Below are 23,982 nucleotides of genomic sequence, written 5' to 3'. Positions count from 1 at the left end.
GAACATTGTAGTTTGGCCACGAATTAACAGAAAGTGTCAACCATTCTGGTCCGTGCCACCATAATCGAATTTTCTCCAACTCTGAAGCAGACATACCTCTTGTCACAAAATCTGCTGGATTTTATTTGATGGAACATAGCGTAAAACAGCATTGCTTTGTCGTATCTCCTTGATTCTGTTGTCAACTAAGGTTGATAACGGCTTGGGTGTTTTCAATCAGTGTAGGACACACTGAGAATCAGTCAATACTATTTATTAGTTTAGAGTTCTGAAGCTTCAGCTGATCTTGAACAAAGTTTGCAGCTCTGACTCCAATCACTGTTGATAGTAACTGAAGTTGTGGTAACGTAAGTTTCTTTCCTTTCTTTTGATATTCTTCGTTTGCAACAGCTGATTGAATTGGAGTCAAACGCATTTTTGAAACACAAGATTCACTTCGATAGTCTCTCCACTCTTGACAAGGAGAAAACGGCTGCAGCATAAGATTTCAGAGAGGCATCATTAAATACCACTACCTGACAATGAGAATGTTTTCGAATCGTTTCAGATAATCTTGGAATTTATAAGGTGGAAAGAAATTGAAATTTGTTGCAAATTTGACTCCACTTGTCACAAGAACGAGGTGAAAGTTTCTCATCCCAGGACACATTGGCTTTCCATAGTTTCTGCATGAACACCTTTCCATAGAAGGTCACAGGTGTAATTAGTCCTAAAGGATCGTAGATTCGTGCAATATCCTGGAGAATTTCTCATTTGGTAGTGTGTTGGTCTGACGGTAACATTGTAGATTCGAGAATAGTCAGTTCATCATTCAAGGTATTCCATTTTATTCCTAAAACCTTGACTGTGCTTCCCTTTACTTTCCGATCATCAGGTATATGTGGAAAAAATTCGAGTGAATTAGATGTCCATTGTTGTAAGTTCATAGTGGCTTCTTTGAATATTTGCCTTGCTCTTTCAAACAGTTGATAAGCATTAGGAGGAGAATCTGCTCCAACTAAAATGTTGTCAACATAAATGTTCTCAGCAATAGATTTGGCTATTGAACTTCCTTCCCTTTGAAGATGAAATTTCAGAGTTCCCTCTAACAGAAAGGGACTGCAAATCAACCCAAATGGTACTCTGCAGAATGGGTATGTTGCAAGGTTTCCTTCTATCTGGTCAGGTTTCATGACGTCTTTAAACCACAAAAACCTTGTAACGTCTCTTTCCTTTGACTGTATTTCAATTTGAAGAAAAGGCTTTTCAATGTCAGCTAGAACAGGTATCGTGTAAGTTCAAAATCTTAGCAGAAGACCACATAGATTCGGTAGAAGAATCGATCCTCTGTGTAAACACTCGTTGAGACTCTTGAGTTCCTTTCTTGGTTTTGAAGATCCATCATAAACAATTCGTAGTTTGGTTGTTTCCTTCGTTGGGATTAAGACTGGATGATGCGGCAAATAGTGTTTTACAGAACTTGATTCAGTCTCAGTTACTCTTTCAATTATTCCTTGGTTCAATTGATCTTTTATAACTTGGTCATAGCGATAGAGAAGTGATCTATCATTTTGTAGTCGTTTGGCTAATGATTTCATTCTTCCAAAGGTTAGAGAAAAGTTATCAGGAAGGTAGCATTTATGTCCTGATTTCCATGGCCACGTTATTTGATATCGTCCATTTTGAAACAAAATGGTTGTATTAAAGCGCTCAAGAGCAACATCATCATCATTTTTGTATGGAGTGTCTTTGATTCCAATAGCTTCAAGACTCCAAAAAGTCTTCTAGACTGTTGTGTTGTATTGTCACTTTGTTGGGAACAGAGTGCAAGTTCAATTCAGAGATTGCCTGACTCATTTGAGTCATCACATAACAGGTATGGATACGTTTATTGTGGTTGTCAGCTAGCTCAGGATACTTGCCTGTGAGTAAATATCCAAATTTTGATGGAATCAAAAACATTCCCGAAGGTAGAACAATTTTGTGGCCATTGATGAATTGCCAGAAATAGTCAGCTCCTATCAATATGTCAATGTTAGTAGTTTCAGAAATTTCAGGAATTGAGTCAGCTAGACATTCAGGGGAAAGAGCCTTGAGAAATTGAATATCAGAAGACTGCAGTGGTCTCCGATAAATTGGTCTTGTAAGCTGTTTGAGCACATTTGCTTCAAGCTTAACTGATGAACCATCTTTCAGAATGACATCAAATTTGACAACATATGTGTCGAGTTCATTTGAGTGATTTGCTGCAAAGGTTGATACAGAAAGTGATTCCTTTCGTTCCACGGGAAGCTGTAATTTCTTCGCTAACCTTTCAGTCATAAAGGTACGGTGGCTTGCAGAATCCAACGGAAGGCATGACATAACAGATTGGTCATTTGCTACAACTAAATTTTGAGTAGTATTCGCAGTGCCACTGCACGTGGAATCCCTGTCATCTTGAGTCTTTGGTAATTGTATATCAGTTGTTACGGCAACTGATTCAAATCTCTTCTTGCTGTTATTGGTCTTCTGAGGACATAAGGCTCGGTTGTGATGGCCTGATTGTTTACTGTGGTAGCACTTACGTAGATGTCTGTTACAGCACTCCGTGAAGGTATGTCATTTCTGAAGACAGATAAAACATCGTCCCAGCTCACGGAGTCGTTGTTGCCGGCAATGACTTGTATTCTGCACAATTTTCATTGTAATGTTTTTCATTGCAGAAAACACAAGGTAATAACGTTGTGTGCTTCTCTGTGTCGACTAGTCGAATTGAAGCAGCGACTGAGAGTGCTTCTGTAGAAGATCGCCTCTCCATCACTCAAGATTGTTGAATACTCATTTTCTTTGTATTGCTTGCTTGTCGGTGAACATTCTCACGAATCTTTACGTAGTGCTTCAAAGCTTCTCTTACAGACTTAACTGTCCAGATTTCACTTGGTTTCTTAGATTTCCCCAACTTTGTAACGGTATGCACGTGAAACTTTGACAGAATTTTGGTATAAGCAGACGCTGATGATTGACATCTTCATGTGTCTCAAGTTCAAGATCCGCTCAATCGCATCATATATATATATTTTTTTTTTTTTATATTTAATTTAAAAAAAAATATATATATATATATATATATATATATATATTTTTTTTTTTTTTTTTATTAAAATTATAACCGCCCAATGGACGGAACACTACTGAAAAACACCACTACAAACACTTGCTACAGACAAAACATCTAGATGTTCAGTTATCATGCGAGAGTTGTATTGCCACAGTTTCACAGACAGTTGTTCATGAAGGTTAGTAATAGCTCGGCTGAAACTGTGACCTGTAGACAGAGTAGACTTCTTGGCAATAGACTTCAGCAGTTCAAGACTATGTTCTGACCAGGTTCAAGACTATGTTCTGATATATATATATATATATATATATATATATATATATATATATATGTTGAACATCTGCAAATTCGTTTGAAGCAATCGGTATCTTCTGAAATGAAGCGTATAGACTCTCAGCAATGACATCCTTTCTTCCGTATTTGTCTCGAAGTGTGCAAAGTGCTATGTCAGTTCTCTTCCTTGACAGCTATTTCTGAAATAGCAGCTGCTGCTCGCTCTCTAAGGATTCCTTTCAAATAAGTAAACTTAGTGACAGATGGAAGCTCTTGCGTGTTAACTGATGACTGAAACATGTCCCAGGAATTCCTGCCAATGGAGAACATCTCCATCAAATGTCAGTAGTTGGAGTTTCGGTAAAGTAACAGATTTGGCCTCTCACGTCTGTGGTTGTGGGCCATTGCTTCAATGTCTTCTCTGATTGCTTGAATTGCTTCAGCTTGCACAACATTTGGATCTTTCTCACCTAGTCTAGGTGCCGGCTCCAGCTCCACCTTTGCTATATGTTGTTTCTTCAAGCTATGAGTCGAGAAAGTTGGGTTTCAATCTTGGCTTCCATATCATGGCAATCAAGTAAAACAGCAATGAAGCCAGTTTCGCCTTCAACCACAGAATCGTATATCTGTTCTTCTGCAGTCCGGTCATCGCCCTGTAGATCCTTCAAAATATTAGCCCTATCATTATTACATCTCTCCAATAATCTGCATCCTTTCTGAATTCGACTCAAAAGGTCTACCAATCGTGAAACTCTTGCGTCAATATCTTCTATATCCTCTCCGTTTTCAACGTTCTCTCAAAGATCGTATTTACCTCATGGAAATATCACAGAAGTCTTGCCTTTGTTGGCCCGATCAACTGTCGTAATGGTCCAGACATTTCCTGAACCCTGTTCGCAGCGCCAATCTTTTTGTCCACAAATAACGCAAACAAAAGGTGAATTTATTAATTCTCTGAGAGAAACAGAACTGATGACTCGACAGCTAAGTGTCTAATAGTCTCGAAATTACTGCAATATAGGTAGGTAGACCTGAACGGAATGTAATGACTCAACTACTAACTACTAACACGAATTGTCTTAAATAGGTGATGTGCACGTGCATGCAAATCACATGTACTTGTCAAAACTGTCAATCTGTAGTGTGCACATGCAAGCTAAATTTAGAGCAACAGTTCTTGACTTCTGGCACATTAACAGTTCTTGACTTGTGGCGCAGAAGTCATGACAACACACACACACACACACACACACACACACACACACACACACACACACACACACACACACACACACACACACACACACACACACACACACACACACACACACACACACACACACACACACACACACACACACACACACACACACACATACATATATACATATATACATATGTATATATATATATATATATATACACACACACATATATAGAGAATCATATATTATTTCTTCAAGTACAACTGTACATAGATGCCTAGACCACTGAATAGAAGACAAGCCAGTTAAGTTATCACAATCTAAATATAAACGATCTAAAACTATACGAGTGTTAAATTTCCACAGACACACAGATAACTGTTTGTGTGTGTGTGTGTGTGTGTGTGTGTGTGTGTGTGTGTGTGTGTGTGTGTGTGTGTGTGTGTGTGTGTGTGTGTGTGTGTGTGTGTGTGTGTGTGTAGCCAAATATATATTTCAATACAACCCATTTACGATACAGGCAAATCCCATAAACTAAAATTACTGTCATTATTGTCGAACAACAATCTGCTTAGAATCATGCGTGCATTATACGGCCACAACTTAACTGACAATTGCTGGAACAAATTATTTAAAGACTGACTTAAAGGAATAGAATTAACAGAAACAGTTTTAGATGCTATAGTTTTTAATGTATTCAAGCTGACATCCGACCATGTCCCAAATGATTCAACTGCAAGTGGAAAGAAGAGAGCACCAGATGAAAACACTTGGGTGTCGTACTTCATACACTTTGAAATTTCTCCTTCTAAGTCCGCAAAACCGTCGTTGCTTGCTGAATGCAACACAAATCTTTGCTGGAACGAAGTACACACGGTTACATCAAAATAAGCGGGACAGCCAAACAAAAAGTTTGGATGATAGACATCGCCAGGTCGACTGTAGTTCTCTGAAGAAGATCTGTGTTCGCGTTGGGTTCCTTTATCGGGTTCCTTTATCGTGTACCAGCAAAGCTTGAAAAATGACATCTCTCAAAGCATCATGACGTCTAGAACGTAAGGAAATCTTCCAGCAACCAAGAAGATGATCACCAAACTTATCCAATACTTGGCCACAAATGCAACGGACAGCATTTGGAGGTGAAGAAAACAGTGGAAGACCGAGCCAAAGGTGAACAGCAGTCGTGAACTCATGACGACTCAATGCAAGCCCGAGATTGGGGTTGGGAATGGCTGTAAGCCATGCTCCGGCACGAGGCTCAGAAATAGTGTTCAACCTGGCTTTGTCTCTAATAGAACAAGACTCCTTCAATAGATCAAAATCCCGTTTGTCCACTTGACTCTGAAGAGAAACAACGGATATGTCAGTGTCTATCTGAACATTTTCATAAGTAGTAAAGGACGTTTCTTTAGCCTGCGATTCACCATTCACTTTGAGAGATGAAATTTCGTCAATTGAGGAAACACCAAGGAAACGACATACCAACTTTCGAGTGGAATTACAACTCCCAATAAAAGCTAAGCACGAGGCTTTATTAGCTAATCGTAAACCAAGACCACCATATTTTATTGGCAAGGATGCTTGCTATCAAGCAACATCTGACAAAGAAGAATGAGATAGGAGTTCAAAGGCAAGGCGAAGGTGCTGATCAAAAGATGACAATTGACGAAGCGCTTTCCCTGGTGGCACAGTACGAAGGAGATGATTAATTTTGGTAAGAGATAAGGAGCTACAAAGGAGTTGAAATACAATTTGACGATCATCAATATCCATGAGATGACTTTGTGCATTGATCACTTTTGAAATGCGTTTTTGGAAAGCTGATTCAAAAAATTCCTTGTTTCCATAAATGGGAGATCCCAGTAATTCTATTCCTTCTTCTTGTTCTGCCACATGTTGAACTTCAGGTGGAAACTCTGGAAATGTTTGATCTCCAGTGGGCCAGAAAACTTCACATTTTACCATATATACATATATGGTAATTGATACATCTTCTCCAAATGAAAGCTGTCTCTATTTCTCAACATCAACTGTTTCGTTTCTACGTTTGTGGCCTCTGAGATGGCTCTTGAGACCAGCCTTTGACTTCATTGGCATCAAGCATATGTGACATGTGAACTCTGTCGCTTTGACTGGATTGATTGGATCGGGATGCTTTGTGTACCAGCTTATGTCGCTTCAGTCCAGATGCTGATTTTACAGGTTTTCTTGCAAACTACACCGGAGTTGTTGCCTGTATGGGGAGATAGGCTAGCATCCTGAGCTCTTGCTGAAGACCTGCTTTGTGCTCCATTTATGCTTTATCTGCAGCTGAATGGTGTTTTACTGAACTTTGTAGCAGAGAATGACTGAGGGAGTGTTTAATTTCAACTAATTTCTTAATAGTGTCATCATTATTATCAAACCAGTTTTCGTGGTGTTTTTCAACAAAGCCCAGCAGGTCAACTCCAACTTGATATACTTGAGTCTTGAAGTATTCCCATGACCCATGAAAGTTAATGTTGTTCAAAGTGTCAGACAAACTGTCTGGATGTCCTGCTGTGCTAGCTTGGACACATTAAGTCGTTTGGGAACTTTCACTCCATTCATCCTGATCTTTTGTTGAATCGATAGCTTGAATTTCCCCCTTACCAGTGTGTGAGCTGTGTCACATTCAGCACTGCGGAGAACACGAACATTGCAGATATGTCCAATGTCTCGCATCCTGGTGATGATAAAGGCAGTTAGATGGCCTTGTTTCGATTTGAGATGAATCCAAGTAACTTTATGCTTTTGTTTTTGATAAAAGAAGGTATTACTGATTGCAAGACCAAACTGAGAACGAAGTTCAAGAAGGTGCAAACCATTGCTGTTTATCTTGCCAATACAATAGGGACCCAAAGCCTTCCAGGTGTTATGTTCCTTACCCACTCTTGCATTGAAGCCTCCAAGGACTATCAGTTCCTCTTCTTTTGGGATTGATCTTATAGTGTCTCCAAGCGCTGCATAAAATATCATGATGTTTTCCGCAGTCACAGTAGGAGTAGGAGTGTAAATGGAGAGAATCGATAGATAACGATCACCCGCTAAGAGAACATGAAGTTTAATGATGCGGTCATTGATGCTATATGGCTGTTCTATCTTGTCCACCATGGATGTTCTTATGCCAACACCACCATCATGCCTCTCACCTTTTGGCTTACCAACCCAGAACACAGTGTATCCTGAAGATACTTCCGGTAAATGATCCTCACCTGACAAGCGTGTTTCTGAAAGTCGGTATCCATGATAAGAATTTGCAAATGGCTGGACTCAATGTCAGGCTATAATGGCAATTGACCGGACATGACCGGACAAAGCTGCTAATGATATGTACTTTACAAAACTACTGGAATAGTTCTGGATGAGTCATTAGTAGTAGCATGTGTTACAAACATGCAGCAAAGCCTGCGTATCATTCGTTTATTCTTTTATTAATTAAGGGGTTACTTGTACACACGATGTAGGGGTTTGATCAATGTTGTATTGTAAACAAATTCAAGTCTGAAGTTCACGAGTACATAAAGCGAATTGGACAAGATAATGTTACATTTTATTTAAATCTGAAGTACATTGAGAAGTGTTGATTACTTATAGTACACTCTATTAAAATGCTTTTAAATAACGCATATGGCAGATACAGACAACAAATATGGGAAGTAAAGGAAAAATGTCTGGCATTAGCATGTTCTAGCTATCTAATCCCTCCCAGTCATCAAGATCACAAGCATTAGCTTTATCGTTACAAGAGTTGTGGAGTCTGCTGTTTGGTGCCTTTCTTGAAACTTGTATTTGCTTACAGGAAGTCAAGAAAGCGTTAATTGAGCTGACTGCCAACTATGAATTTCTGTTTCCCACCATTTATTTGGAATCCGAAAGCTGGTAGAAGGGAGAACGTATTATGTTTAGAATCTGTAGTAATTATATATATATATATATATATATATATATATATATATATATATATATATATATATATATATAGTTATGAAGTAATTGCTAATGGCTTGATATCTGTGCTCTTGTGACCGTTTAGTTGTGGCACACAGTGCCACAAATCTCTAGTTTCTTACCAGAAGTTGATTTCACAGTCTTTCTCTGGACAAAATGTCCTATCATTCCAAGCTTTGGCCGGACAAACTGTGATAATGGGCGGACAACGTCCGATGTCTGGCCATAATCGCAAACACTGGAAAGTGCAGCTATATTCTTTGGTAACAAATGTGTTCTATGTTCTGGACGGTTGTTGTTGTTGCAATGCAGAAGAGTTTTACGTTCCAACAATCAATGTTGAGTTGAACAGTATATTTCAAATATTTGTTGTTGTTTGTTTTACATCTGCATTGAATAAACCGCCGTTAGCTGCAGGAATCTTAGGTTGTTCAGGAAATGTTTAGCACACCTTTTCTAATGTCTGTTCACGAATTAGATGGACTCGTGCCTGAGGGTTGGACCTTAACTAAACAGATTATCAAGAAAGCCGGATGTTATGTTTGTATAAGAAGCTCTCTTAGACTGATTGCATTCTTAGTGTGTGTTGTCACAAGGACGCAAACCACTAGATATGGTGATTGAAGTAAACCCTAACGAAGGGTCAGATGCTGGTGAGTCTGATTCCACAGAGAGCTATGACGAAGATCAAATGCAAGCCACTGGAAATCAATAAATGCTTGCTTGTACGGTACAGGAGTTTCTAATTGTTTGCATCATATTATTTGTTACACCCCTTCCTAGTTTGATAAAAAGTTATCTCACTGGGGGTTGTCTCTAGATTGATCTGATTAAGCTTGTCTCCACCCGCTAACTCATTACAATTCCGGAAGTTGCTTATGCTGGTCTTCTGTTCATAGCAAGAAATATATGATTATTATAATTGAATTAAGCTCTTCAAGAGCTGTCCATCGATATTAGTTAGACCTCGGAAACCCGTAGTATAGTCCTGCTATGCGCTGAATTCCTCAGTCCATCTAATGCGTGAACGGACTTTAGTGCCTTCCCAATGAACTGGGTGCAGTTGTTTCCCTAAATAGGGCTGCTTAGACACAAGAGACTTCACTCAAATGAGTCCCTGCCTGTGAAGACATGATAACGATGTTAAAATAAGCCTCTTGTTGCCCATGTGCATATTTGTGACTGTGAGCTTTCAACAGGGTAAGTCTGCATACGTCACCACTCCACCATTACCATGGGACTTTAGATATTTAGCAGCAGGATGTGGATGGTAAAGCATCACTGACAGTTCAGAATAGGATAGGGAGAATATCCTGAAAACAGTAGTTGAGATGTAAAGACATCAATCAGTGGATTATAGTGACATGTACCACTAGTGCTCTGAGTCTCCCATGATTAGTATCCAGTGACAAGCCAAAGCAAGATAACTAGTAATTATTTTAACCTGGGGTTTCCTGAGTTTCCCTCTCACCAGATGTTATCAGCCATCTTGTCATAGTACGCGAGAAACTTTCCAGCTGTGTTCATCTTGTTTGGGCATTGCCCAGGGAATATACCGTCTCTTACTCAGTCCCTGAGATAGCTTTCTGTTTCAAACAGGTGCGCCATGAGAAGATAGTTATCCAGGAATTAGGTGACCAGATCCGTGAAGATTAGCCACATGTATCAATTATCCGTGATGTCCATCTGCCAAAATAAAATCAGCCAATATGCTTTTTCGTTAATTTCGTAGCAAACCACCAATAGATTTTCACCATTGTTTCACTTATACGGTATATTTATTCCCGCAATTGGCTGTCTTCAATTGTAGGTGAATGAGAAATGGGAAAGGAGTGTGACTATCAGTGGGCACTTTGGCTCTGTGCAAGTAAGTGTTTAAGTAATATGTCATACATAGCTATAATAGTATCTATATCTATAAGGAGAGCTAGCTATCTGTCTTTCTGTCTGTGTGTGTGTTCATATGTAGGAGAGGATCTCCAGGACGGCGAATCCGATCACTGCCGAATTTGGCTTGCGCACGCTGAATTTGTAGTCGAAAGTTAAGCTGTCGTCGTCTTCTGAACTTCTCCCACGACAACACGATTTCCCCGCCTTCATTCGCGAGCGAATATCTCTGGAACGGTGTATTGGATCTCCACTGAATTTAAACTGCCTGTTCCTGACCTCGGATGGTACGCGCTGAGCGTGTCGATTATTGCAGGCGACGTCGAAAGATGCAGCATATTTTTTGCATATATCCAGGTCTTGAAAAAACATCTACCGTTTGTTTGGCCGTGTATATATAGGGGTTGAGCCCTGCATAGAATATCTCGACGACGCGAACACTTCCAGCGATCAACGATTTTTCACCGACTGAAGTCATTCTATTAGAGCTTGCGTTTCTCTTCTAATTCTCATTGCATTTGCGCCAAATCTGACCCAGCACCGAGCTCTACACGGGAAGAGTGTCGATTTCTACTGAAAAAAATGCAAGAAGAGCAAGATTCAAATTCATCTGCATGAGTGTTAAGCCATGTACAGGTGAGCAAGTAACTGCACATGACCACGAAGATTTGCTGCCTGGGTATATGATTCTGAGCAGGAAATTTTGCTGCTAAGACACTCGGATACATTTTCATTTGTCTTCAACACCATATTAACTAACAATCAATAATCTAATCAGGCCGGGCCAAAGAATGAGATCTGTATGTAATGGCATCTAGACTTTGTGCTACTCTATCCATGCTATTTATTCTGAAAGGGATGTAATTCAACATGATATACCGTATTTGCCCGTAATAGAGCCCTGGGCATATAGAAAGAAACGCTTTTTTCTGGGCATATACTAGGGCATGAGCGTTATTTTGATTCCAGGTGTATATGTTGTTGCAATATGCTGTTGTTTGGCCAGTCATCATCTAAACACTTGAAGACAGATATACCACAAATGCTTGCAATTATCCATTTGCAAAATCAAAGGTACTGGCATCCGTACACCATCAGCATAGATGCAGAAACTAAACACTACACACGCAAACCGGAGTGGTCGGCCTGAAGCCCGTTAATAGGATCAGAATCGGTAATTGCAATGAAGAAATGAGTTTAGCAGTAAGCACTTTCACTCAACACCGACACCAGCTCATCAAACACACACAGATGGAGAGAAATGTTCTGCGGATCCCATTTTGTTTTGTCTGCGCATGTCTATTCTGGGCGTATACTTGGCCATGGGCATGTACTTCTGACCTGTCGCACATGGGCGTATATGCGGGCATGTGCATTATTTCGGTATGGGCGTTATTACAGGCGAATACAGTAACTCTGAACGTAATCCTTTATGAGAATTCTGTCCAGCTGCTACTATTTCAGAACAGGGTACTAATGCATGTAAACAAGATTTTCCTACAGGACTGGTTGCAAAATGCGACCTTTGATTGTATTATATACAGGTCAGTAACATGCACATGACTTTCGAGTTCCTGCTGCCCTAATAAATATTTTTGAATAGGATTTTTGAAACAGGACACTCAGTTAGATTTTAAGTTGTCGTCAACGGGATATAAACCAACAATCAATAACCTAACAATAATCCATTCAGTCCGGGCGAAGAACGGGAACTCATTTTCTTCTCAGGTGAAATAGGTCACACTAAAGAGTTTCAAACTGACGAACCGGGATATTAGCTAACAATCAGCAATGCAATCAGCCTGGGGAAAGAACGGGACCTGTATCGGCATATATTCTACTTTGAGATAATCTATCTCAGAACGGAATATCATTGAACGGGACATAACTCTGAACGAAATTCTTTATAAATGTTCTGTCCCCCTGCTAATTCTTCAGAACGGAGTAAGAATGCATGTGACCAAGATATACTTAATGATAAACTCTTCAAACGGGATACTCATGCAACAACATAAATTTGCATGCAATGTTAAATTAGTTAACTTTGTGAGAATTCTGTCCGTGGCTGCTAATTCTGTGAATGAGGTATACTTCATGAATGCGTACAACGATACATTAATTAAGTAGCAACTAATAATCTAATGTGCCCGTGCAGAGGACGGGCCAGTGGACCCAATATGTTTTATATAGAATGCTTTTGACTAAGTTATTTCAACTTGTGGTGTGTGGAAGGTGCTGATGTAGTTTGGCCAAGGGAAGGGGATAAACTGAGGAGACAGCAATTAATGTGTGTTGACTGTCTGTATTCAATGTACGTCTTAGCTTGTGCATAAATTGCTTAATCAATCATATTCTTTCTAGCAAAAGTTGTTAGTCAAATAGAAAATATTTTTTGTTTGTTGTCTGCACTAAAGTTGCGTACAAAGTGTTTTGTAACAAGGCACATGTATTAAAAACATGGCCATGCAAGTTTAATAGATCTGATGTATGTTGCCATGTGTTAAAGGTATGATTAATGTTGTATTTGTTGTTTTGCAGTCCATTACATGGGCTCCTGGCAAAGCTACATATCTTCTTAGTGCAAGTCGTGACTATACAACTCGTCTACATGCTCCTTGGAAACGAAACGGGAAGGTCACTACTAGTAGTTAGTCTTCTTTGTCTTTCCTTCTTCATTCTTTTCTTCTTCTTTTCTGCTCCCTGTTCTGTTCTGCGTTACGTTTGTTTCTAATTTCCCTGTGTTTTGTATTTATTTGTTTGTCTTTGTAAGTTTATTTATTGTCTTGTTTTTAAGGCTGAATTTCTTGCCAAGATATTAGCCTTTGTATATGTTGGGTTGTTATTCAGGTCACTTGGCATGAAATTGCTAGGCCACAGGTTCATGGCTACGAAATGCAGTTCATTGTCAGTTTGTCTGACAAACAGTTTGCATCAGCAGGTGATGAAAAAGTATGGATTAGCTTGCAACAAGTTCTCATCCAGTATCATGAGTATTAACTGCTGTCTGTTAGGTTATTAGAATTTTTGAAGCTCCACAGTCTTTTCACAATAGCTATTTGAAAATTAGCGGCAAAAATATTGATGATGTAAGTATTTCGTTTGTTTGCTTCCTAATGTGAGTGCATTAGGTAATGCCAAACTTTTGTAACATTCTCAGTTTGGACAGACTTATTTATTCGTGAAAAATAACAGATGGAAGAAGACACAGCGATTGAAAGTGTACTAGTATTATTGATCAGCTTATTTGTTTAGGAGAAGCAATCAAAAGCTGTGTTTGCTAATGTTCCGGCTCTTGGACTGTCCAACAAGGCTTTTTATCCAGGTATTCGCCTCCTATAATCTTTCTCACGTTGGATGCTTTGTATCTGATAGATGTTAGGTCCAGATGAAACTGAGCAAGAACCTGTAGTAGCAGAAAGTGATGTTGCATCAAAACGTGAGTTTGTTACGTTTGTTGCAATGTTTGATACCAGATTATATTTGCTGCAATACGTATACTTAGCACCTGTTTGTCCATATAGGTGACGACACCCTTTGCTGTTGCTTCTTCTTTTGCACCATAGACATTTTAATCAGCCTGATGCATGGAAGGTCTGGAGTAAAGTTATATTTCAGAGGAGACGAAGACAAGGCAGTTTCATCAACTGTTACACTGAGAAGAGAGGATCAAGAAAGTCATTTTCAGTTTTTTTGAATGATGATGAAAGAGGCCTTGACTTTCTTGTGGTACAGTTGGATCCTCAGTTGAGAAAACGTACCTAGCATGGCACAATTAGGTTAAAGGGTAACTGCAACGCAAAAATCAAAAATTCTTTTATGTTGGAAATTGATAGTTATAGTTGCATGACAGGAAAATAGTTTTAGATATAGCAGATCAAAGTTACTTCCGGTTCAAGTTCCGGTAACGGGCGTGGTGTAGTGTACACGTCACAGAGGGGAGACTTCATGCTAGCGTGTACTGTCAACAAAGGAACTTGTTGCGAGAGAATGGTTTGGTGTTGTGTCACCGTGTGGCTGCATGATGCACCAATTCGCACACAAGTCATACGCAAGCATGTTTCGATTTCGAAGATCCCAAGCTAGGAAAAGAGTAAGTATCACGAATAGGGAGGAGAATTGCAGAGACGTCTGTGTCGTCCGGGTGACTACTACTGAGTACGACGCATCCTACTGAGTGGACAGGAGTTTGTAGTAGCCACTTCTAGCTTGATTGCTTTGAGATACGTACAGCCAGGTCTATTCAAGGACTTGGTCTGAGTTGTAGAAGAGCGAAATGGAAGCCACCATTATCCATCTACTTGCCTCCACACTTCAAGATTGCAGCACTCTGGAACCTTCGCGAAAGAAAAGGAGAGCCGCATTTGAGGAGCAGGAAAAATGAGAGTAAGGAAGACTCTAGTGCAGGACTAAAAGTACTGCAAATGTTTAGGAGAGGTCAGACTCTTGATGATTATATATAGACTTGCGTCTAGATGCTTGATCATCATGTGATGTGTAGTGAATACAGTCGTATGCATTACAGTATACTGTACAGTGCAGTCAACCCTTGTGTCAACATGAACTCAACGTACGAACTTCAATTCATTTGGTTCTCTTTCTCACAGCAGTAGCTAGAGTTTTGCATGAACTCACCAGTACACTGTGCCACTATTGTTACTAGTATTCGACATCATTATCACGTCATTCTTTGAGACAACCTCAAATACATTTTGACAGCACAGGCACTCCACATGAGTACGTATCCATCATCTCACAATGACCACAGCTGCACCAGTGATGGTTGTTTACTTACCTGGATGTGCATCAATTATGTTTGGTACTCCTACTTGTACTTGTGATGGTGACAGGCTAGATAGCCTGTCCTGTTCCTTGTCCACTTCCAAGGCAGCAGGCAATCTCAAGGCTTCAGATACACTGTTGGTGAACTCGAACCTGTGTGGTCTAGTCACTATAATGACTCCCAGCAGATCTTCATCCTGCGATTCATGTGATGATGGAATGCTATCATCACGTAAAAACTTCCAGAGGGTTCTTCAGAAGAATAACTGTTGCTGCCGTTGCCTTGGATGTGAAGATGTAGTCAATTTTACAGGCCGATGCCTATACAGATGCACACGCATCTTCCTTCTATGACATGTACACACCACGCCCGTTTCCAGAACTTGAAGAACCGTAAGCAACTTTGACGTGCTATTTCTCAGCTAAAACTTAACTTAAGAATCTAAAACTATTTTTCCTGTCATGTATGCAACCAGAAGTATCGATTTCCAAGATACAAGAATTTTTGATTTTTTTGTTGCAGTTACCCTTTAATTAACAGCTGAAAGGCATGTGTTATAGTAATTGTCACGTGTGGTATCTCAGTCTGCCATCTCAAATAGTACACAACATGTGCATCATTTACACCATGCCTCCGAGAACACCATGCCACAAGTCGTTGCAGCACAGCTTGCGTTGGCATTGAGAAGGATTCACAGTATAGGTACAAGACCATTGAACTTGACACCATTTGGAGTGCCAAACTACACTGAACCATGATCCAGAGTGTGGGATTAATCACGTCACAACACCATCCAGAGCGCCAGACATGAAACATATTAGAACAGGAGTTAATAGTTATAACATGGGTGGTAGGGATGTTGGCTTGTTTTAATATCATCGAGGTAATTGACCGAGCTGCAGACAAGGTCCAATTATCTAGGTGCTAAGCCCTCACTGCTGAGGTGTCTTGTTATGCCAACATTCCGATTACTTGTGTGATAATTGATTTATAACATATCAATGTGACCGCTGAGTGCAGCCTTATTATCTTTGCTTGTGATGAGGCTCAGAGCAGAGGAATCTAAAGCTAAGCCAGTTTACGCGATCCTGCAAAAGTGAAAATGGAGAAGACGAAATCCAGTATGCCTACACAGAATGTGGGTCCAAGAAGCACACAGGTGGCTCGTCCCATCTGAAGGTTGTAAACAATGTTGTTCCTGTGTACTCCAGTCCATGCCTCCGTGAAGGCTGTCATGTTAGCCTTCTAGATTTGTACCACAGTCACCTGCCTAGGGATTGTAGGCGTGGTGCAGCGTTTTATTTTGACTGCCAGTGGGGCCTGGTACGCTAACCAGACTATAGGCCATAACATGTTGGATAGTATGCTTTAGACAATGTGTGCTGAAGCAGGGTACATCAAAAGACAAACCGTGTTCTACGTGCATTTGGAACTACAGAGAGTTTTAGTACAGGTGTTCCAGAGCATCTCGTACAGCTGCAAACAGGGCACCGGAGTGTACAAGCTCTCAAGTTATATCAACAACCATCAGAAGATCAGCGAAGAGCTGTTACGAAGGCCTTGTCTGGAGAAGATTATTCCAGAGCTCTGAAGCAACATTCTTCAATTTCCCAAGATTCTGACCCACCAAAAAAGCCAGCCGAATTAGTTAGTGACTTAGCTAGTAAGTTAGGAAGTCATTTCTCAAACTGCACTGTCAACTTTTACTTTGGTAAACAAGATTGAGCTAGACAATTGCAACTGTTGGTAGACAATTAGTGTTGTGTTTGTTGTGTTTGGCTAGAGACTACAGTATCATATATCCTATTTTGTGGTGTTTGATAAGTGTAGCTAAGTGCTTTGTAGCATAGAATTGCTAAGTAATTGACTAAATGGTTAATGTTGATTACTGGTGTGAAGTGGTGTTATATCATTGACCTTAGGTGTTGTATTGCTTGATATAACACCTTCAATGGACCGATGAGCACACCTAAAGGTCAAGCGATATCTTATAATGCTGGTTAATTAACCACCTGAAGGTAACGTTTCAGCTATCAGATGTGGACAATCCCACATGCCACTCAATGTGTCCAACCCTATTCTTGCACTCTTCATTGCCTCTCACTAATTAGATTCAAGGTAGATAGCAACCAAGGTTTAGCACTTTAGTGCTCTTTGTTTATCATGCTTTCTTATTACCACTCAGACTGTGTAATTGCATGTTCTAATGAATAGGTCTTCCTCTAAAAGAGCTACAGCTGTAGTTTTGTGAAAGACAAGCATTTTCATATACTATTGTTGACATTTTTGTTAGATCTATTTGTGAGTGACAATGAGTGTTTTTTGGGATTATGTTTATTGCAGTTGTAGTAGTAATTAACACCATGAGACTGCATATTTGTAACAGCATGACAGCTGATAATTAACCATATTGACTAACTGGCATTCGAGTAAGACTTAAGTGTTGAGTAAAGTGTGTGTCTTGTGTGATCCTTAGAGCCACCCATGGAAGACGAAATTATTCAGAGCACTCTTTGGCCTGAAACACGAAAGTTGTATGTGCTATGCATTTGTTTAAGAAAAGTTTAGTTTTTACTGTGTTATAATTTTTGCAATATCTAGATATGGGCATGGTTTTGAAGTGTTTTGCTTGACTACTCATCCATCAGGAAAACTACTTGCATCTGCATGCAAGGTGACAACTGCTACAGCTTTAACAGATAATGCATGCACAAAGACAATGGTTTGATGTTTGTTTGTCTATTGCTTTTGGTCTAATTTTTACCATTGAGCCAGGTAGTTAATATGTAACGGTCTTAAATTTTAACTTTGCGCGTTTAGCTGCAGGGCTCTTAATAGAACATTTTTGTTCTATGTGCCTTTGTACAGTGTGTTTAGGGAATAGGGTAGAAGCCATGGAATTCCCTGGAGGATATTGCAGACAAAGGACGACATCACTGTTATACAGTTGATGAAAGTCTGCAGCGTTTGTAACTGATGTATGAGGTTGGTTCCTACTGACAATTTATCTGTGGAGGAAGCAACCAAATCAGAATCAGATATATGGCAATCAGTAATGTTTCCTTTGTTTGCAATCCTCCAGGGCATTCCCTGGCTTCTACTGTATTCCTTAACCACACTGTACAAAGGCACATAGTACCAAATGTTCTAATAAGAGCTCTGCAGCTAAATGCGCAAAAATACGGTGACAATTTTGCCCAAATAATTTCGCATGCTAATGTTTTATAGCAAGTTTAACTCCAGTGGTCTTCTATGTTGTTTGAAAAGTGACTGAGCTTTCTAGTGCACAATGCACAGCAGCTAGGCTGCTAGGACTATGGAAGAACTGTCAGGTGATCCACAGATTGAGAGATAGAAGACCTTGAATGAAATTTGTTAGTTCTTGAATATCCTCTAGTAAAAGAAAAGACCTTCCTTTTCTTTGCAGAAAGCTGTACTTCATCCAATGTCTTTCTATCATTGACGTTCTCTAGAGTCTCACACTTAGATTTTCACATTGTAGTTTCAGAGAGGGCAAATTTTAGGTGCTTAAGGGTCATCTGTAATTGGTGACATTTACTCAAGCATACAAAGCTTACTCTTTTCTCAATACCCCCTAAGTGTACCTAATAAATGTTGGTCATGTGAACCTATTTCTAATGTACCGTAGTGTTACAGTAATTAGCAAATCGGAACTCTTTTCGAAGATTAAGATACACATTTCGTCGTTCCGGCCAGTGGTCTTCTATTGTCGTTGCACTTTCTGCACTGGTTTCTCGCGAGACAAACATGCATGGGCTGGCAAAGACAAAAGCGTTCTCAAACTGCTGGTACTGTTCGCCAGTGTTTTATGAACAGCGCCAGGTCTCTCAGACAGGTCTGTCAGCACCGCAGAGTACCTGCCATCCCAATCAACCCACACTTCAAATACGGCGACAAACAGCTAGTGCGCACTATATGCGTCACACACTTGCGACTAATAGTTAGTAACCTAGACACATGTACAACACGCACAGGCACAAATGCAATATCCTGACTTCTGTATCACTTCAAAGTGCATATTTGCTCCAATGAATAGCAGCATACTTTCCAATCTCAGCTCTGTTTGCTTCAACAAAATTGTATCGCTCGCTATACCTTTGTTTTAATTTTTCCAACTTGATGTCTTGCTTGTTGACGGTTGCTACAGCAGTTGCTGTGGCAGCATTTAAAAGCAGGAAGTAAGTGACATCACTGATCGTATGTTCAAAATGGCATATGTGCAGGCATTTCTTGATGCACATGTGCAAAGTGAAAATGTGTAGCGAATTTTGTTGTAACAATGGAGAATCTCTCATTGTATTCGATAACATTAAATGATTGCTATGTATTCTGAATTTGCAATATCATGCATGTTGTCATAGACATTAGTATACGAGGGATTATATGTTTTTGTGTAGGCATCAAAGCACGAGTATGCTGTGATCAGGATTTGGGATTGTGGAAGTTGGAAACAGCTGCAAACACTTGTTGCTCATTCTCTTACTGTCACACAAATGGCTTACTCCAATAGTGGAGATCGTCTCCTGGCAGTGTCAAGGGACAGAACTTGGTCAGTGTGGCGTCAAAGTGAAACAAAAGAAAAGGGTGAATCAGTGACTACTTTTAAACTTATGAATAAAAAATGTGCACATTTTTTGTTGAACCCACGTACTAAATCAATAATGACCATTGTACAGTCCACATCAAAACTATTGACACATTTCCGATTTACTTGTACTATTTTTGGAAAGTGCTGTAGTTTTGCTATTTACTAAGAAACCTTGCCAAATTTTCTCAAACAGGTGAAAAGCAGTCACAAAAGCTATTGCATAGTCTGCGCATCCACATAGAGAACTTTTCCATCATCAAATGGGTTGTGAAAGAAAGCGCTGCGATATTCTGTTACTATACCGCTTCAGTACCAAGAAGCCATTTAAGATCTACCATCTTTTACATGTTTCTCGCTCTACTGTTTACTGAACTCATAAGACTGGACATTGGAGAAGGAATTCAATGCAGAGCTTCTCGTGAAGACCAAAAAACTAGCTGAAAACCATCGAAAAGCTCCAATTAGTGAACATTACACAACAAGGAACAATGAAATCAGCAAACAAACTTGCTCATCAGCTGGCATTGCTGGAAGAAGTGGTCGTCAGTTCTCCACCAGCAGAATAGAACTTTATGACACAAGCTGTCACTACGCTATGCCTAAGAAATTCCACTGCTAGTGAAGCTAAGAAATGAGACTCTGGGCGTCACGGTTCTCGATTGGCTCACTAACCTACCAGGTCTTGCATCAATAGAAAACCTCTGGGCAGTTATAAAGCCGCGTGTTGAGCTTTGTAGGCCTTAAAACGTTCATGAACCCGAAGACACAATCCAGGCGGAGTGGCACTTGCTCATGCCTTGTCATTGTTTGCTGTACATCGAACGCACGTATATCCGAATGCGCCTTTGTGTCTAGCTACGCTAGTGAGGGAAATGCTATCAATAAATGAAAGGAGGACACAAGCTAATGATGCGCACATGTGTGTTAAAAAATGTCTAGCAAGCCTACGAGCATACACAATAGTTCTCTTTTATCTATAAAACATACATTACATGAAAACGGATGCTTTTCTGCTCACGCTACCCATGACCATGCCTCCAAGCGTAAATGTGTCAATAGTTTTGACGTAGACTGTAGAATTCATGTTTATAAGATGTTGTAGATGTGTGTACCACGAGGGTGGCTAAACACATGCTAAACCCGAACGATTTTGTTGTTATTACATCCCACGGATGTCAGCCTCACTGCTTGACAGCTGGTGCCATGTTCGTTTTCTGAAAGCAGCATTCTTCTCACGCCAAATGCAGTGAGCATTGTTATGGCCAAGTAGTTTGGTTTTTGTTTCATCTGTACAACAGCCTTGCTTCCACAATGAAGTTGGTTTATCAGCATGCTTTCTGGCACACTCAAGGTGCATTTGAAAATGCATTTTGGATATTAATGGCTTTGCCTTGCTACCAGCCAGTGATACTCTCCTGTGTTCAAATGCTTGTCTGACTGTAGTTTGATGCACACATCGCTGCTAGTGACTTTCAGAGACAGGACACTTGAGAAGTGTTTGTCACTTTGCGTGGAAAGTGATGAACAACCATGCAGATCGAGAGAGCGTCAGTCAAACAATGGACGCAAATTTGTTTTGAAATCTTCTTGTAGCCATCTCCATCGATGTGACACTGAACAATTTGTTTCCGAATACGATGAGAGAGCTTTTCCAAGATGTTCAAGATGGGTCAAGTGGGACAACACAACTAGTGAATGCATGTTCTACATGAACGAACTCTGACAGCATCTTCTTTGTTGATATTGTGGGCAAAACGGTTTAGGCATACGCTAATAAGTGGAGAAAGAAGAGCTGTTTTCTTGAATCTAACTGATGACCTTTGGGGTCACACTGTTGCAAACAAGGTTGATTGCTGAAACTTGATTTTCCTCACTAAAATGACAACTTGGAGCCACCATATTGTTTTCTAGAGGCTAAGCAGTTTGTGAATTCTTTTAGCTACATGAAATCCTAACTATTTTTTCCGAGCTCTAAAACCAGACATTTTATGCATTTAGCTAAGAGTTTGCAATCTTTTATGGTCCACTGTATAGACTTCATCTCTTAATAGGACATGTTTAATTTGGCTCGGCTTTGCAAAGAAAACTTTGTTAGAGAGAAAAAGACAATGTAGCATTTGATTGGGGCATTTTCTAATACGCATGCACATTGCCACAAAGTAAAGGACATTTCAGTGATGTGACTTTCGTTTCTAAGCAAAGACTCTGAAGATCTTCGTTGAGAGTCGACTGCTGTCAGTTTCCATCAAGCACAGTAATAGCACAATCAGCGTTTGTTGGCTTCATCTGTAACAACCAGTTCAGTATATGAAGAACTAAGCATTTACAAATGCTAATCCACAGACATATAGACTCATGTACAAACATTTTGCAAATGGTTGGACTTTGTGCTTATGTACATATGTCAACTCAGAGACTTTGCAGCAGTTATTTCTTGACAGTCTTACGTTCCTTACTGTTGTTAGGTTTTGTACTAGAACAGCACGCTGACAAGAAAACAGTTCTCCATACTCGGATCATATGGACATGCAGTTGGTCTCCTGATGACAAATACTTTGTTACTGGATCGAGAGACAGAAAAGTACATCATCATCCTTCAGTATCCTAACAATATTAATTTAGTTAATTAATTAATATCTTATTTTAAGATTATTGTATGGAAGAACGGAGAAGGAGCTGTAACGCAGCAGTGGTCTCTTGCTTCTGATGTTTTTGTGGCCAATAACGCTGTAACAGCAATTGATTTCTGTTCTCAACAGATAGATGAATTGAAGTATTTTGCACGCACGCACCACGTGAGCATTCGTGGGCACACACACACACACACACACACACACACACACACACACACACACACACACACACACACACACACACACACACACACACCACTACCACCACCATCACCAGTACTACCACTATGACCACCATTACCATCACTACCACCACTGCCACCATTTATCAACAAGACTAGATAACCTGTCCTTTCTTGATGCAATATCATATTTTAGTGGTGTGTACTTGCTTGCTGTTGGATTGGAATCAGGTCAACTGTCTTTGTTCAGCTGGCAGTGTAAACAAAAATACCAACTAAGCTGGAACAAGTTGCTGGATTTCAACAGCAGGTACAGTCAAGTTTGTTTTGTTCAACAGTATTTCTAATCTCCCCAGTCATCACTATATATAGTAGATGGTAGTACTTTGTATTGTATTTATTAGTTGCTCAGATGGTTACTAAAGGCATGTTTTCGAAGGGAAACTACAAAGTGTAATGTGAAAGTTAATTTTAAGGGGCAATAACTTGAATAAATTTACTATTAACAGTGTGCTGGGAAAAATTGGAGGTATGTGTGAATCACAAAAGGTGTGGATGGAGAGATAGTTGATCAACAGTTGTTTCCCATCATGTCATATGGGTGTCATTTATGGGATTGGGAGAGAACAGATGTAAAGAGGATGATCAATATGGCTCTGAGAAAAGGTGTAAGAAGAGGGTCAGGTATGAAGAGGAATGAATCAATTTGTGACCACTTTGGAGGTACATTTCAAGAATCAGTGGAAAGAATAAGGAATTTGAAATTGAAGTTCTTACAAAGGGCATTTCATTCAATTAATGGCAGTGGGAACTGCATTACTGTGTGTGATGCGATAGAAATATATTATTATTATATTATATTATATTATATTACGACACCGATACATTTCCATAAATTTTATTAGTTTTGTTTACTCTTTTCTCAGTCTTAGCCACTCAGCATGTGTGAAACAAGTGCAGTGGCATAAAGAGATGACACATTTTAATAGCTCTAAACATCTGATGCTTGCAACTTGTGGAGAAGACTACGCTGTGAAGATAATAGATATTGCTATACAACAAGACTAATAGCGTTGTCAATGTCTGCGTAATACCAGGGAACGGGAAATTTTTACAAAGCGGTTGGTGCAACTAATATATACAGGTTTTGTTTATTTGCGGATACATAAACGGACGTTTGCTTTTGTGTCTTCGAGAATTCTCCAATCATGATTTGTTATTGTGAGTCTGTCTCTACCATTGGCATTTGAAAGTCTCAATCTAATTGAAACTGTGTTAATTTACACCCACATGCACAGACAGGTCTTCTTTTGTCTAGATAACTAGCTCACTATCCCGTTCTCCGCACAGGCAAATGAGCTATTA

General features: G+C 39.7%; 2 protein-coding genes across 2 annotated transcripts; one reads left to right on the top strand and one right to left on the bottom strand.

Moving 5' to 3' along the window:
* Positions 1-238: 238 nt before the first annotated feature.
* On the bottom strand, positions 239-1,577 carry LOC134193486 (uncharacterized). The gene is made up of 3 exons (XM_062662313.1): positions 1,298-1,577; positions 840-1,255; positions 239-472 (listed from the first exon to the last, which is right to left on the bottom strand). The coding sequence occupies exons 1-3, from the start codon at positions 1,575-1,577 to the stop codon at positions 239-241; spliced, it is 930 nt and encodes a 309-aa protein (XP_062518297.1).
* Positions 1,578-7,687: 6,110 nt separating this feature from the next.
* LOC134193485 (elongator complex protein 2-like) lies at positions 7,688-23,842 on the top strand. Its single transcript, XM_062662312.1, has 16 exons — positions 7,688-7,775; positions 8,839-8,952; positions 9,005-9,066; positions 10,337-10,393; positions 12,952-13,047; positions 13,261-13,362; positions 13,425-13,499; positions 13,666-13,735; positions 13,793-13,849; positions 17,670-17,727; positions 17,795-17,867; positions 19,612-19,798; positions 22,268-22,383; positions 22,451-22,575; positions 22,814-22,927; positions 23,544-23,842. The coding sequence occupies exons 1-16, from the start codon at positions 7,688-7,690 to the stop codon at positions 23,683-23,685; spliced, it is 1,536 nt and encodes a 511-aa protein (XP_062518296.1). The 3' UTR covers positions 23,686-23,842.
* Positions 23,843-23,982: the final 140 nt, after the last annotated feature.

Source organism: Corticium candelabrum, chromosome 17, assembly GCF_963422355.1.
Source record: "Corticium candelabrum chromosome 17, ooCorCand1.1, whole genome shotgun sequence".
Lineage (NCBI taxonomy): Eukaryota > Metazoa > Porifera > Homoscleromorpha > Homosclerophorida > Plakinidae > Corticium > Corticium candelabrum.
Note: the sequence above shows the minus strand (reverse complement) of the source record. Positions and strands in the feature narration are given on the sequence as shown.

Bases quoted from the DNA above. Each gene is read 5' to 3' on its own strand.
- LOC134193486 (XM_062662313.1), bottom strand. From the start codon at position 1,577: ATGAAATCATTAGCCAAACGACTACAAAATGATAGATCACTTCTCTAT. The intron at 1,256-1,297 runs GTCTTCTGCTAA...TACCTGTTCTAG, and splicing joins TCTTCTACCGAATCTATGTG to CTGACATTGAAAAGCCTTTT. The intron at 473-839 runs GTTTTAGGAATA...CTTATGCTGCAG, and splicing joins TAAAGGGAAGCACAGTCAAG to CCGTTTTCTCCTTGTCAAGA.
- LOC134193485 (XM_062662312.1), top strand. From the start codon at position 7,688: ATGGATGTTCTTATGCCAACACCACCATCATGCCTCTCACCTTTTGGC. The intron at 13,736-13,792 runs GTATTCGCCTCC...GATAGATGTTAG, and splicing joins CAACAAGGCTTTTTATCCAG to GTCCAGATGAAACTGAGCAA. The intron at 13,850-17,669 runs GTGAGTTTGTTA...TGTGATCCTTAG, and splicing joins AAGTGATGTTGCATCAAAAC to AGCCACCCATGGAAGACGAA.